At 35.6% G+C, this 14,149-nt stretch overlaps 2 protein-coding genes across 2 annotated transcripts; one reads left to right on the forward strand and one right to left on the reverse strand.

The window, feature by feature from the left end:
* The first annotated feature begins 4,409 nt into the window (after positions 1 to 4,409).
* Positions 4,410 to 4,898, forward strand: LOC120276104 (uncharacterized mitochondrial protein AtMg00810-like). The gene has a single exon (XM_039282838.1). The coding sequence runs from the start codon at positions 4,410 to 4,412 to the stop codon at positions 4,896 to 4,898; it is 489 nt and encodes a 162-aa protein (XP_039138772.1).
* A 3,999-nt stretch (positions 4,899 to 8,897) lies between these two features.
* On the reverse strand, positions 8,898 to 9,798 carry LOC120276105. Its single transcript, XM_039282839.1, has 3 exons — positions 9,516 to 9,798; positions 9,204 to 9,448; positions 8,898 to 9,104 (listed from the first exon to the last, which is right to left on the reverse strand). The coding sequence occupies exons 1-3, from the start codon at positions 9,796 to 9,798 to the stop codon at positions 8,898 to 8,900; spliced, it is 735 nt and encodes a 244-aa protein (XP_039138773.1).
* Positions 9,799 to 14,149: the final 4,351 nt, after the last annotated feature.

Genomic DNA, 14,149 nt, shown 5'->3' on the forward strand with positions numbered 1-14,149 from the left:
ATAAGCTATTGAACTTGTTGAATGGCTTCTTAAGATACAAATAAATCCAAATGGCAAAGTCAAATGAGGGGAAATCCTCTTTTCATTACCAATAAGGGGACTTATTGCTAAAAATGTATGACATTTGGGTTGAAGAATGTCTAGAGATTAGTCAATAAGATCTTCAGCGAAGTAATTTTGAGGAACATTGAACCATACATAGATGATATACTCATGAAAAGAGAAAAAGCATCAGAATATGTGATTGATTTTGAAGAAACCTTTCTGGTCTTCTAAAAATTTAATATGTGTTTGAACCCCGAGCAAGCATGCCTTTGGAGTGAGATTAGGGAAGCTACTAGGTTTATGGTGACCCAAATTGGAATTAAAGCAAGCTTTGAGAATATTAATACAATATCAGAAATGAGTTCTCCAACGATAGTAAGGCTGGTTGCCTTGGAAGCCTATGATGGTTCATATTTTTTCCTTTCTTTTAAGCACTCTAGAAAATAGTAGATTGGAATGTGGAGTACAAGTGGCCTTCCAACAGTTGAAAATGACATTTAAGCTCCTTGCTATTGGTAACTAAGCCAAAGTTCAAAGATTTATTGCAATTGTATTTAGCTACTTTAGAGTATACAATTAGCTCAATTTTGTTAAAAGAGGAATAGGGTATGCAAATACTGATCTTCTATACAAACAAAGTGCTTAATGGAACAAATGGTAGATCCTTTTTAATTGATAAGTTTGAATGGCCCTAGTTACCTCGCCCAATAGGTTGAGGAATGATGCATGCTATTGAAAACGTGCATGCTTGTAAGTGCAATAGTCGTACAAGTAATAAAGTGTGCTTGAATAGAAAAGTCGATCTCCTGAGGATAGAAATACTAGACACTAACTTGTCTTTTGTTATCTAGCCTGGAACCAATGAGAAATAAAACTGAATTCAAGAACTAATGAAAATAAATGCCAACAAACTCAAACAATGAGGATAAGTTAATCAAAGAATCTATATCAATAAGGTGGTGCTTAGATACTTAATTCCATTGGGTTTAAAGGCTAATTTCATGAAAGAATGTTGATTTAATTCCATTAGTTATTTATTGGACTGTGGAGGTTTTTATCTTATGCTAGCCATATATATAAGCAACTAGCACCTAATCCTAGAAAAAGCAAGTGTTTTAAACATGTCCTCTATGATTGCATTAAGTTTTGTGAACCCTTCTATTAGGTCACCCTAATATGGAGAAATTATGTCACCTATTATTTTGGTTGAGCTTCTTTTAATCTTTTTTAAACATGGGAGATCTAACATGTACACTAACTAAATATAAAATCGAATAAATCCAAGCTTTTGCTAACTAGATTCATGTCCATGAACTCGGGCTTTGGCTAACTAAATCCATTGAATTAGCATAGACATGATCAAATCATCAATATCAATGAAGATTAAATCATTGAAAAAGAAATTAAGAATCAAAATTGTTAGAGTTTAGATTGGTTAATGGGATGTATTGTGCCCATACCACAAAACCCGAATATTTCTCTATATATACCCTTGTACTCTATTTTCTTGATTGATATCAAAATTATTTTTCCTTTTCTCACATGGTACTAGAGCGCTGGGTTAGAACCTAGCGGCCATCCAAAACCCTAGCCGTCATTGCCCGCCGCCGCTACTCCAAACCCTAGCCTTCAACCCGGCGCCACCATCTCTACCACTAGCCCCTGCTTATCTCTTACCTTTTCATTGTTCTACGGGAACCTGATGATGTTCCTCAACCCTCACCAATGATGCCCTTCTCTCGTTGCTGAAGGATTTGTCTCTTTGTCATCATGTCTTCGTCTTGTGGGCGTAGTAAAGGCTTCTTTCATGGTAGTCGAGGAGCCGACTGTGGCGATTCTCGAGGTAGGTTTGTGTGCGCCTTTTGTCGACGGACGGGCCACATTGAGAATCGCTGTTGGGATAAGCATGGTCATCCGGTAATGGTCAATACTAGTACAGACTTGGCCGATCCATCACCTACTTCTGGTGCTGAACAGTTAGTTACTATCTCTCAGGCTGACTTTGCGTGGTTCTAGTAGCTACAGGGCACAGTTTCTCATGCCATAGTCTCTTCTTCTGTTTCCTCAGGTAATGTCTTTTTTGCTTCCAGGGACAGTTCCTGGATTATTGACTCCGGGGACTCTTCTTACATGACAGGTATAAAATGTTTTTTTCAAAATCTTTCTCCATCTGTTTTTCGTTCTGTGGTAATTGCTGATGAACGATCTTGCTTAGTATCAAGAGAAGTAGTTGTACAGACTTCCTCTTAGCTGAAACTAACTGATGTTATTTTTGTACCTGAATTTCCTGTCAACTTGCTATCTGTTTCTACGATTACTAAACAGTTGAATTGTAGTATTACTTTTTTTCCCTTTTCACTGCACTTTTTAGGATCTATAGATGGGGAAGAGGATTGGTTTAGGGCGTAATCGTGGTGACGGAGTGTATACATTGGTGTGTGATGATATTTCTTGTGGTTTGGTAGCTTCTATTTTTGACACCGAGTCATCACTCATATGGCACTGTAGATTGGGTCATTCTTCTCTTAGTTGTCTTCAGTAGGCTTTGCCTTGGATTCGGGTCGAGCCATTTCAATGTGAGTCGTGTCAGTTGGGTAAGCATCATCGTGCTACCTTTAAATGTTATACTCTAGTGTCTAGTCGATCGTCATTTGATCTAGTTCACTGTGATGTTTGGAGACCTTCTAAAGTCGCTTTTATTTCCGGTCATCATTATTATGTTGTGTTTGTTGATGATTTTTCCCGAGTGTCATGGGTATATTTGTTAAAAGACTGTCTTTCTATTGTTGATGTCCTTAAAACATTTATTTTGGAAGTACAAAAACAGTTTTCCATTGTTCTCAAATGTCTTTGTACTGATAATACTTTAGAATTTGTATCTTCTGCTGTAAATTCTTTATGTGCGTCCTTTGGGATTATTCATCAAACCACATGTCCACACACCTCTTAGTAGAATGGGGTCATTGAAAGAAAGCATCATCACATCTTAGATGTTGCACGCACTCTCTTAATGGAGCATAATGTCCCAAAGTATTTGTGGTATGATGCTATCTTAAGTGTAGTATATCTTATTAATCGTATGCTTTCTGTATCCTTAGGGGGAGAGGTCCCTCTACGTCGTCTTCTACCTGATATCTAGTTGTTTCGCTTGTCTCCTCGTGTTTTCAGTTGTGTTGGTTTTGTTCAGGATTTAACTCCTGCTTTGAATAAGTTGTGCCCGCGTGTACTTAAATGTGTCTTTGTTGGATATTCCCGCACACAACGTGGATATCATTTATACCACCCAACTAGTCGGAAGTACTATGTGTCTATGGATGTCATGTTTTTTGAGTCTCAATCCTTTTTTTTTGACTCGGGTTCTCAGAATTTGTTGACTACTTCGTCTGATATTGTTCTTCCTATTCCTATTTAGGTTATTGCACCTGTGCCTGTGCCTGTGCCTTGTGTGACGCCTCCTCTAGTAGATCCAGATGATGGTCATTTTAGACAGGTTTATCATCGACACCAACATGTACCACCGCCAGATCCGCCCCCTCTGATCGTCTCCCCGGATGATGCAGGCCCATTTCTTGATCTTTCCATTGCCTTTCGCAAAGGTATTCATTCTTGTACCAAACATCCCATCTCACTTTTTGTTTCTTATGATAATCTTCACCCGTCCTTCCGCACCTTTGCTCTTTCCTTGTTTGCTGAGTTAATCCCTAGGAACTACCAGGATGCATGTCTTCTTCCACAATGGCAGAAGACAATGGATGAGGAAATGGAAGCCTCGAGATCTCGTGGTACATAGGAGCTCGTACCTCGCCCTGCTGATTCTAGCATCGTCACTTGCCGATGGGTCTTCTCTGTCAAGCACAAAGTGATGCTATAGTTGATCGCTACAAAGCCCGGTTGGTGGCCCGTGGTTTTATTCAAACTTATGGCATTGATTATGCTGAGGCTTTTTCACCTATTGCTCATCTGAATTCCATTAGCATTCTACTGTTGGTAGCTATGAATCGATCATGGGTACCCTGTCAACTCGATGTAAAGAATACCTTTCTCTATAAAGACTTAGTTGAGACAGTTTTAAAGGAGCAACCTCTGGTGTATGTCGCTCAGGGGGAGAATCTAGTTTGCCAGCTCAAGAAAGCGATCTATGGTCTAAAACAGAGTCCTAGTGCATGGTTTGAAAAGTTTGGTGCAATTGCAGTTGCAGATGGTTTTCATAGGTGCAATATGGATCACTCTGTGTTCAATAAGAACACTTTATCTGGATGTGTTGTACTTGCGGTATATGTCGATGACATCTTGTGACGGGTAGCGATCATTAGGGCATTCAGAGAACTAATGAGCATTTAATGAGGCATTGCGTTACACGAAACATGGGACGACCCAGATACTTCTTTAGTATTGAGTTTGCATATGCCAAAGGAAAGATGACCCTCTCACAGTGGAAGTATGTGTTGGGCTTACTTGAGGAGACTGGTTTATTGGGTTGTAAACCAGAGAGTATACCTATTGAGCAGTCACTACCCTTATGGGAGACATCTTCCCCATCTCTCAAAGATCTAGGTCAATATAGAAGTTTGATTGGCAAGCTCGTTTATCTAACAGTTGCTTCTCCTGATATATCTTACGTCATTGGACTCTTGAGTCAGTTTATGCATGAGCCACGAGAAGTTCATTGGCAGGGTGCTCTGAGGGTGCTTACATATGTTAAAGGAGCTCCCGGTAAAGGTCTTCTCTATAAGAATTATGGTCACTTGGACATTGCAACCTATTCTGACTCGGGTTATGCTGGCGATAGAGGAGACCGAAAGTGTACATCGGGGTTTTGTACATATGTTGGTGGAAACTTTGTTACTTGGTGACGTAAGAAGCAGAATGTGGTTTCAAGATCGAGTGCCAAAGCAGAGTACAGATCAATGGCACAGATATCTTGTGAGATGGTTTGGTTGCAATCACTTTTATCTGAGTTAGGATTTCTCATCATGATACCTATGTAGATGTCATGTGATAATCAGGTCACCATCTTCATTGCAAACAATCCAACATTCCATGAGCGTACCAAGCATGTGGTGGTTCATTGTCACTCTGTTCGTGATACGATATTAAAGGGAGTCATCTCTACGCCACACACCCAGTCATCTGAGCAATTGGTGGATATTTTCATGAAGGGTTTAAGTGTTAAAGTCTTTAGTAATCTATGTAACAAGCTAGGCATGTTCGATATATATGCTCCAGCTTGAGGGGGAGTGTTAGAGTTTAGATTGGCTAATGGGCCGTATTGGGCCCATGCCACAAAACCCTAATATTTCTCTATATATACCCTTGTACTCTTTTCCTAATTGATATCAAAATTATTTTTTCTATTCTCACAAAAATACAACGCAAAGTTCATCAAATCCAAACACCAAGAAGGCATTTAGCCACTCATGGCTATAAAGATCATAAAGTTAACACAAGATTCGGTAAATCTATAAGAAAATAAAGAATTCATAGAAAACTCCTTAGAATCTTCACAAATTAAAATTTTATTTTTTCTAGTTTAATCATTTTATCTATTTCATTATTATCCATAATTGGATTTAGAGAAAACCATGGGTCATCCTTCTCATTGACCTTCCGTAATGCCATATTGGCTATATTTAGCCTTTGAGTCCAACCAAAATATTGGCACCATGTCGGCTTGGGGTGAGTAGGGGTGGACATAGATGGTGACACATGGGCTGGCCCGAGCCCAGCCCAAAAAATGTAATATCCAGGCTTAGAAAATTGGTCTAAAGAGTCGAGTTGGGCTCAAATAAATTTTAACCCAGCCCGATCCGGCCCAAATAAATAGATAATATATATATATAATATATTATTTATATTATATATATATATATATAATAAAAAAGACATGTTTCAAAATACTATGTAACTTTCTAGGCTTTGCTTTTGGTATATATAATAAAAAAAAACATGTTTCAAAATACTATGTAACTTTCAAAATACCATCAGTATCCCTATATATATATATATATATAGAGGGATGTGTGCATTCCTTTTCATCTATAAATTTATTAACAAAAATAAATTTCAGATGTATGGCCGGAATCCTAGAATGCCACATAACCAATTAAACATAGTCTAAAATATTTTAGGTTATTGGTTCATCTTTGCATGATATAGTATTCAGGGTAAATATTTTGAGTGGGTACTGTACTATGGTCAATTCTCACTTTGAGTACTAAACTTCAATTTGTATCATTTCAGTTATCCAGCTTCAATTTAGTTTCATTGAATGGATACGAAGAGGTTTTTGAGAGGAATTTGATGGTGATGCTGCCAAAATTGCTTTGTCAGCAGCAATTCATGGCATTATCTACTGACGCATACATACAACATCATCAACGATGTCAATGTGGTCACCTATTATGCAATTCAATGATGTCCTCTTCTTGTACATAATAGGTGCCAACATAGACATTATTGATGATGTGGCATGTATGCATCAGTTGATGACGACGTCAATTACTACTGACAAGGCAATTCTAACAGCAATGTCGAAACCTCTTGGTACCCATCTAGTGAAATTAAATTGAAGTTGGATAACTGAAATGATACAAATTGAAGTTTGATGCTCAAAGTAAAATTTGGCCATAGTATAGTACCCACTCAAGATATTTACCCTAATATTCACTACTTGAGCTTAACTGTTCATATAGCTTGTGTGAAGTCGTTGAAGCAGATACCAATATTTTAAATTAGAAATTTAAATTTTAAAATTAGTGTATATTATATATATTAAATTGGTTTTGTGGAATGGGGAATACGTGGTGCATTAAATATCATCACTTATGTCATCTGTAAGGTCATCTCCAACCCAAAACTCTATATTTGAAGCTTTAACCACTACACCATATGGGGCTTTCAGCGGCATTTTTATCGGCTTTTAGCGGCGTTTATAAACGCCGCTAATTTCATGAACGGCATTTATAATAAACGCCGTGAGTAGTGCCACCGAAGAGAACGTCGTTATTTTAGCGGCGTTTAGGTAATAAAACGGCGTAATATTAGCGGCGTTTTTTACAAAACACCGGCAAATTTGTAAGGAAAGTATAAATATATGCGCATCAAATTAGTGGCGTTTACCAATATAAACGCCGCTATTATAGCGGCGTTTATAAGTGGGAACGCCGTGCAAAAGTGTGGTCTGTAAATTTTAGAAAATGTAAAATAGCGGCGTTTAAGTAAATAAACGCCAGTAATATACTGGCGTTTTATTTGAAACGCCACAAATATATTGGCGTTTTTAATGCAAACGCCACTAATTTAGTGGCGTTCATTTGTATAAACGGCGCTATTTGGATCTGTTTATTTCAGAAATGGCACAATATTACCGGTGTTTAAAGGATAAACGCCAGTAATATTTCCATCTTCTAAATAATGTTAAAGCTTTTTACTGGCGTTTATATATAAAACGCCACTATATAACGGCGTTTTCTTGAATAAACGCCAGTAAAATGATGTGTTTCCCGGCGTTTATATTGGAAACACCGCTAAATTTATTTTGAATACAGTTTCTTCGTTTCTGCACTTTTATTTATGCGCATTTTTACAAAAACAATGGTACTACAAAGACATGTAATGAGCATTCAAGATAAGAATAGTCACATTGTTATCTACGCACCAAAACACAATAGTTGATATTTAAAAATTTCAAACCAATTAGAAGTTACAAAAGAGATCAATATTAATTAGTACATAATTAGGTTTGTGATTCTTGTCTTCCGGCCTCCAAATAATACAAAGGAAAACAAAGATAAATAAAAATCCATCAACACTTGATGAATGCCATTACTCATCTCCAGAAGGCTGGTTCTGCAATTAAAAAAAAAATTATAAGAAAAGATTCCACGATGTTTTTTAAATTAAAACAAATAGATACAATAATTGAAACATTGCCACTTTCGAAATACGTACCTGTGATTGAGAAGTTGAGCCAGCTGGGTCAACTCCAGGGATAGTAACTCCCGGAAATCGAGTTTGTAAAAACCCAAGAAAAGCATTATATCGAGCACATTCTTGTGCACGTTCTTCCTCACGTTGTGCACGTTCATGCTCTCGCTCCTCTTTCAATTGTTGCATTTGTTGTTCCATTTGATTAAACCGCTCAACAAACTCACTTGATTGGGCGCTTGAGGCAGAAGTTCTGCTAGTCGTACCCCCATAACAAGTTTTGAGTGTTGGACCCAATCCAAGCCCTCGTACTCGCCCACATCGTTCTTTTCCAATAACTTGTGTCAGAATTTCGGTTTCAACAGTTTGCATATCCTCATCTATTGTTTCACATTCAGCTAACTTCTCATTTGCTTTAACCTATATATAATGAAAAAAAAATATTTTAAGGTAATCATATATTTCACACCAAATTACGAAAGAAGGAATACTTAAGACATAATTATTACCATAATTTGTTCAGTTTCCACATTCATGTGAGAACCATCCTTTTTGGTATGTGTTGCTTTAAAAAATTCGAGGCGTCCTACTTTTCTTCCATTGTGAACCTCCTACAAGTGTTTAAACAAAAAAATTGTTTGAATCACAAACATCAAGAGATAAACTTGAAGACATCATTAAAATACAAATGAAAGTAAAAAAAAAACATCATTTTTCACTCACACTAACAATTTAATTCTTAATATATATTTACTTACCATTTCCTTTTCCTTTCTAGCAAAGCTCTTTGATCCAGAGGTATGAGTATATTTTTGTTGTTTTCTGCTAGCAACCCCAAGTTTTTCTGAATCCTACATAATGACATGTATAGTAACTTAGAAATAAGAAAGACATGATAATTTTAGTAAAATAGGTAAAATACATACTCATACCTCTCCTTTGTTTGAATACCAATAATCGACTAATTGTTCCCATTGCCATCTAATGGTTGCATTTGGATGTTTATCTTTGTTCACTTGCAAACCATCTTCTCGTTTGAAATGACGCTTTTTCAAATCATGCTTGTAATCTCTCCATTTCTTCCCCAGAGACTTGGGCACATACTCTTTTGAAATCTCAAGAACAAATCGTAACTAGTTGAAGACATTATAAACAATTTTGTTTATCAATGTAACTTGATGTTTTTATATTTATAGAAATAACATTTGAACAATTCAATTATGTGGGTTTACCTCAATAAATTTGAACAATTTATCCTTCAATGTTTTTGGCACTTTATGCCAACTCTCATAATGGATGCCAATTTGTTGACCGGTTCGAGCAAGCATGCCGAGAAATCCAGCCAGTAGTTGTGCTTCCGGCCCAATTGGTTGTCCCAGATGATTTGCACTCACCATAATCCTCTCTTCTGGTGGTAATGACCACAAGTCTTTCAAAGTAGTTCGGCCTCTTTTCTTTTGTTGTCCATTTCTATCAACTACATATTAGTATAACATAAGAATATGACCACAAATATAATAAATTATGATTAAGTTTCAAGATACGAAACGAATCTGCATTTAAATTTTCTGCTTCACTAACTGCGGGCACGTTCTCTAATCTGGTACTATTATTTTGGTTTGGCACTTGTTCATTGTGATTTGAATCAGCTGAAGATGATGGGATCGAGCAATTAGGAGTAACATGAAGTGATGGAGCGGATCTAGTAGAACCAATTGGGGCTGCTGAATTGGAGTTGTTGGTGTTGCTCATTCTAGCACCCACACCATCGTCACACCCACTACCATTATTTGGAGCATTAGTTGGAGCAGGTTCTGACACGACCATTTTCATTTTGTTCAATTTTAATTTCGGCATATTTTCTCTTATCTGCATCATATAAACAAAGACATGTTACAAAATTCACAAGACCTACTTGTATTTGGAAGATTATACATGGAAGATTATACATAGTAAATTTGCATTGCATTCACAAATCCAACTGCAAATGGTTTAGTTAGTATTGCACATTATCCAATAGAAACACAATGAATAATAATATTGCATATCAATTGTCTTCTCTTTCAATTATATTTCAGAAGCATTACATTTCTTCACTTGAGTTTAATTGGTATTAAAGAATAAAAAATCCTTTCCAAACTGTAAATTATTGGTAGCCATTGAATCTTCAAACATGAAATTAATGGAAGTTCACAATCTGATATGATACACAACTAAAAATAATAAAACTAGCCAATGATTTGCAATAATGCACACACTCCTAACTGCACTAAAGTCTAGAGATGTCAATTTAGATCCATCTGTTCAATATAGACATTAATGGAAACATATTTAACAACTTCATCTGCAGAGAAACCAGGACTATAATATATGGTAACTGTCTTTTTGGATGTGATTGTATAGAGATGTTACTTTATACTCATATTATGATCTCAATGAAAAGTATTACTATCAAATCCCATGTGAATTAAAGAAACATAAATCTACAGATCTGAAAACTGCAGAACTGGAATCTGCAGAACAGAAATCTGCAGATATGAAATAAAGAAACAGAATGTTGTGTTTTGAATTATCATTCAGAGTGTATAGAGCTTGTTGTCTAATTGCCAGTTTTTATATTGACAAACCATGAATAAGATACACAAAATTTTCATAAGTTATATTAGTACTTGTTTGTCTTTAGAAAACAACAACTGCTGGCTTTACAATGTTGATACAGACTTCAAAGGGCTAATAAATGAATGATTTTCACAACAGCTGCTAACCCAATGATACTGCTCATTGATGCTTACAAGATAATTATCTTATAAACATACAAAAATTAAGGACCTCCAAATCACTGTACCATGCTAAAAACGTTCAATCACAACCGGAGTGACACTTTATTTTTTCAGAAGATAGTCTACTATGAAAGTCTTCAGATTGATACCAACAGGGAAAATAAATAATATAACAAAGAGTTGCTTACATCATTAATAAATTAAATAGAAAATCACATGAGAAAAAGATGAATCACTAAAAATTTCTTTTCTTTTCCCTTCTCTCTCAATAAATTTCCACTCATTTTCATCTATCTCACCTCAAAAGCACATCTTGAGCCCTCGGAACAATTAAAAGAAATTTACGAAAGACAATGATTCCACTAAAACATTAACAAAAATCTCAACCAGAATTTTCTAAAGACATTTCGTAAAGACAATACTAATCTGGTTATCACCAGGCAGAAACCCTAGATCTAGGACTCTCAAAGTAAAGACCAAAACTTAATTTAGTATATAGATTCTAGAGCGAAGTAACATTGATTCTAGATTAGATGAATAAAAATGAAAATATGACCATGCACCACCAGCGCAATAACCCGATAGTAATGAGTTTATTTCGCATATCAGAGATTAAAGATTTAACTCTCTTAAAACATGATTAGGTATTTAGTGAATGTATAAGTGATGATGGCTTGTCCATATTGTAGAAAAAAAAAATTTTCGACCAATCTAAAAATAATACAAGGAGGAATAATTGATCGATTTGAAAAATTATATGAACCAATAAAAAATTTACCATATGTTGTGTATAAAGAATGTGAGTAAATATGAGTTACCTGAAATAAAGTTAATATACATGGGATGCAAATGGAGACTTTGTAATATAATCTTGACTAACCCTGGTTGCAAATTCTAATGGATTGACTACAATGAACATCTGCATTAATACTGATATATAGACATTGTTGAGATGATAATTACATTTAAGCAAGACCATGAAGTCTAAGCTTTGTGTTTATTTCTCTTAAATCAAACAGTTGGATGTTGAGATGATTAAACTTCTTAAGAGGTTGAAAGATATCTAATGGTGTGATAGAATTAACTTCCAAAATGACTTTGGGATTTTGATTTTCTAGACAGCATTGAATCATCTGCTCACCTAATTAATTGTAGTTAGAAACCATGCAACGTATTATAAATAAATAAATAAATGATCTAGTTCTATAGGGATGAGAATATTTCAAGAAGTAACAAAACTGTAAGTCCTGAAACTAATATTATATAAACAAGTTGTTTGTTATTTAAATGGACAACAAAGCTTGCTGGTAGGTCACCATGTTCACTATTTGGACTAACATTTCTATTTCTAGGTTACAGGTCATCCTTGTAGGAAAAAATAGAGCACATGCCTTGTTGACTAGCCTACTTCCATTTGAAGCATCATTGATTTCATTCAATAGACTTGTCAAAGCAAAGAGGGACTCTGCAACAAATAAAGAAAGGGGAAAGATCAAGATGATGGAAAAAGGGCACATTTTTTATTTATTTATTGAATCCTTGATGACCTAATTCAATATTTTCTAGTGATACTTGTATAGTTTGGTCACTGCTAAGCTTGTCACTGGTGTCTCTAGGCTAAAAGGTGGGCATGATCATTAGGTTGGTCAGCTGCCTAGCCTAAAATCAGATATCTCTCATGCATCACATGTTAGGAAGCTGTATTCATCTTCCCTTTGGATCAGAAATAATATTTCATTCATGTAACAAGGTTTGTTCATATGATGCAAACCAAAAGCATCCTAATGCGCTATTGTTGTATTTTGGTGGAATTTTCAAAGCTAATTGTTCCAAATTACCGGCCAAAATATATAAAGAAAAGAACAAAATGAGAATGTTAAGTCTCTGTGTATATCATGACACCTATTTGTTTTCTTCTGGTTGAAATCTAAAACTAATCTTCTGAAATGACGTGCAAATTAGAGAAGAAAAAGAACTAGATTGACATGCGATGCTCATGCATCAAGATATGTTCCTATCATGCTAATCAAATCATCTCCACAGCTCTTTGTTGTATTCTCACTGGAATTCTCAAGCTAATCTTCTTGAATGATAAACAAAAAATTATATTAAAAAGCCATGACAAAAATGATTTACTAAAAAAATCACCTCCTAAGCTTGCCACCGATGTCTCCAAGGCAAAAAGGACATAATCATTATGTTAGCCACTGCCCAACCTATAATCGGATATCTTATTTCTCATGCACCTAGTTAGGAGGCTGTATGCATCTTCCCTTTGAATTAATAATGATGTTTCATGTATCAAGATTTGTTCATATCATTCAAACCCTAATTGTTCCATCTTCCCTTTGAATTAATAAAAGCATCCTAACACGCAATTGTTGCATTTAGGTGGAATTTTTAAGCTAATTGTTCCACATGACCAGCCAAAAACTATATGAAGAAAAGAACTGAATGGAAATGTTAGGTCCCTGTGGATCAAGGTTTATCCTTAATCATGACACCTATTTGTTTTATTCTGGTTGAAATCTCAATCTAATCTTTTGAAATGACATGCAAACTATATAAGAAAATAATTAAATTAAAATTTGATGCTCAAGCATCAAGATTATTTCCTATCATGCTAATCAAATCATCTCCACAGATCTTTGATGTATTCTGGTAGATTTCTCAAGCTGATCTTCTCAAATGATGAAAAGAATTATATAAAAAAGCCACAACTGAATGATTTACTAAAATCAACTCCTAGCACTCCACAAAAAATAATTTCTTTTACCATGTCGGCAAGATATATCTCAGCTATTAGCAAATTATGATGAAACTATGACATGCTTGCTAAATAGTAGGTGCCTAAAGGGTAAAGGGAAAACAAAAGAACATATAACAGCATTGAATCAAGAACCATCATTCAAACCTTAATGTTCACAAAATTAAAAAAACAAAACAAAGAACCCATACATTCAATACCCAAGCGATCCCGGCCAATCCCTCAAAAGCTCAGTCAACTGCTTACACCGTACTGGTCTCCAAGCCCTGTTCCAAAGAAGAGCATCGAGATTCATCCATACATCCGATAATTCCCAAGAACCACACAAGACGATAATAAAAAAGAAAAATCATGCCGTTTTTCCAATGAAGACGAAGCTCATCAGCGTTCAGCGATTCCGGTAGCTCCGACGGTACTCGCGGCGGCGGCGGCCTTCTTCAAAACCCTAACAAAATCCCAATGAACCAACAAAAACCTAAAACAAGAAAACACCCAAAAGAAAACCTAAATCAACAACACTAAATCACCTTACGAACTCGATAGCTTCAATTGTGCTCAAGAAGTCAAAGAAGACAAGGCGAAAAGAGAACAATGAACAGGGGATATAGAGAGAAATAAAGAAGAAACGGGG

Source organism: Dioscorea cayenensis, chromosome 14 (assembly GCF_009730915.1).
Source record: "Dioscorea cayenensis subsp. rotundata cultivar TDr96_F1 chromosome 14, TDr96_F1_v2_PseudoChromosome.rev07_lg8_w22 25.fasta, whole genome shotgun sequence".
NCBI lineage: Eukaryota > Viridiplantae > Streptophyta > Magnoliopsida > Dioscoreales > Dioscoreaceae > Dioscorea > Dioscorea cayenensis.

Bases quoted from the DNA above. Each gene is read 5' to 3' on its own strand.
- LOC120276104 (XM_039282838.1), top strand. From the start codon at position 4,410: ATGGGACGACCCAGATACTTCTTTAGTATTGAGTTTGCATATGCCAAA.
- LOC120276105 (XM_039282839.1), bottom strand. From the start codon at position 9,798: ATGGTCGTGTCAGAACCTGCTCCAACTAATGCTCCAAATAATGGTAGT. The intron at 9,449-9,515 runs GTATCTTGAAAC...ACTAATATGTAG, and splicing joins TTTAAATGCAGATTCGTTTC to TTGATAGAAATGGACAACAA. The intron at 9,105-9,203 runs GTAAACCCACAT...GTCTTCAACTAG, and splicing joins AATTGTTCAAATTTATTGAG to TTACGATTTGTTCTTGAGAT.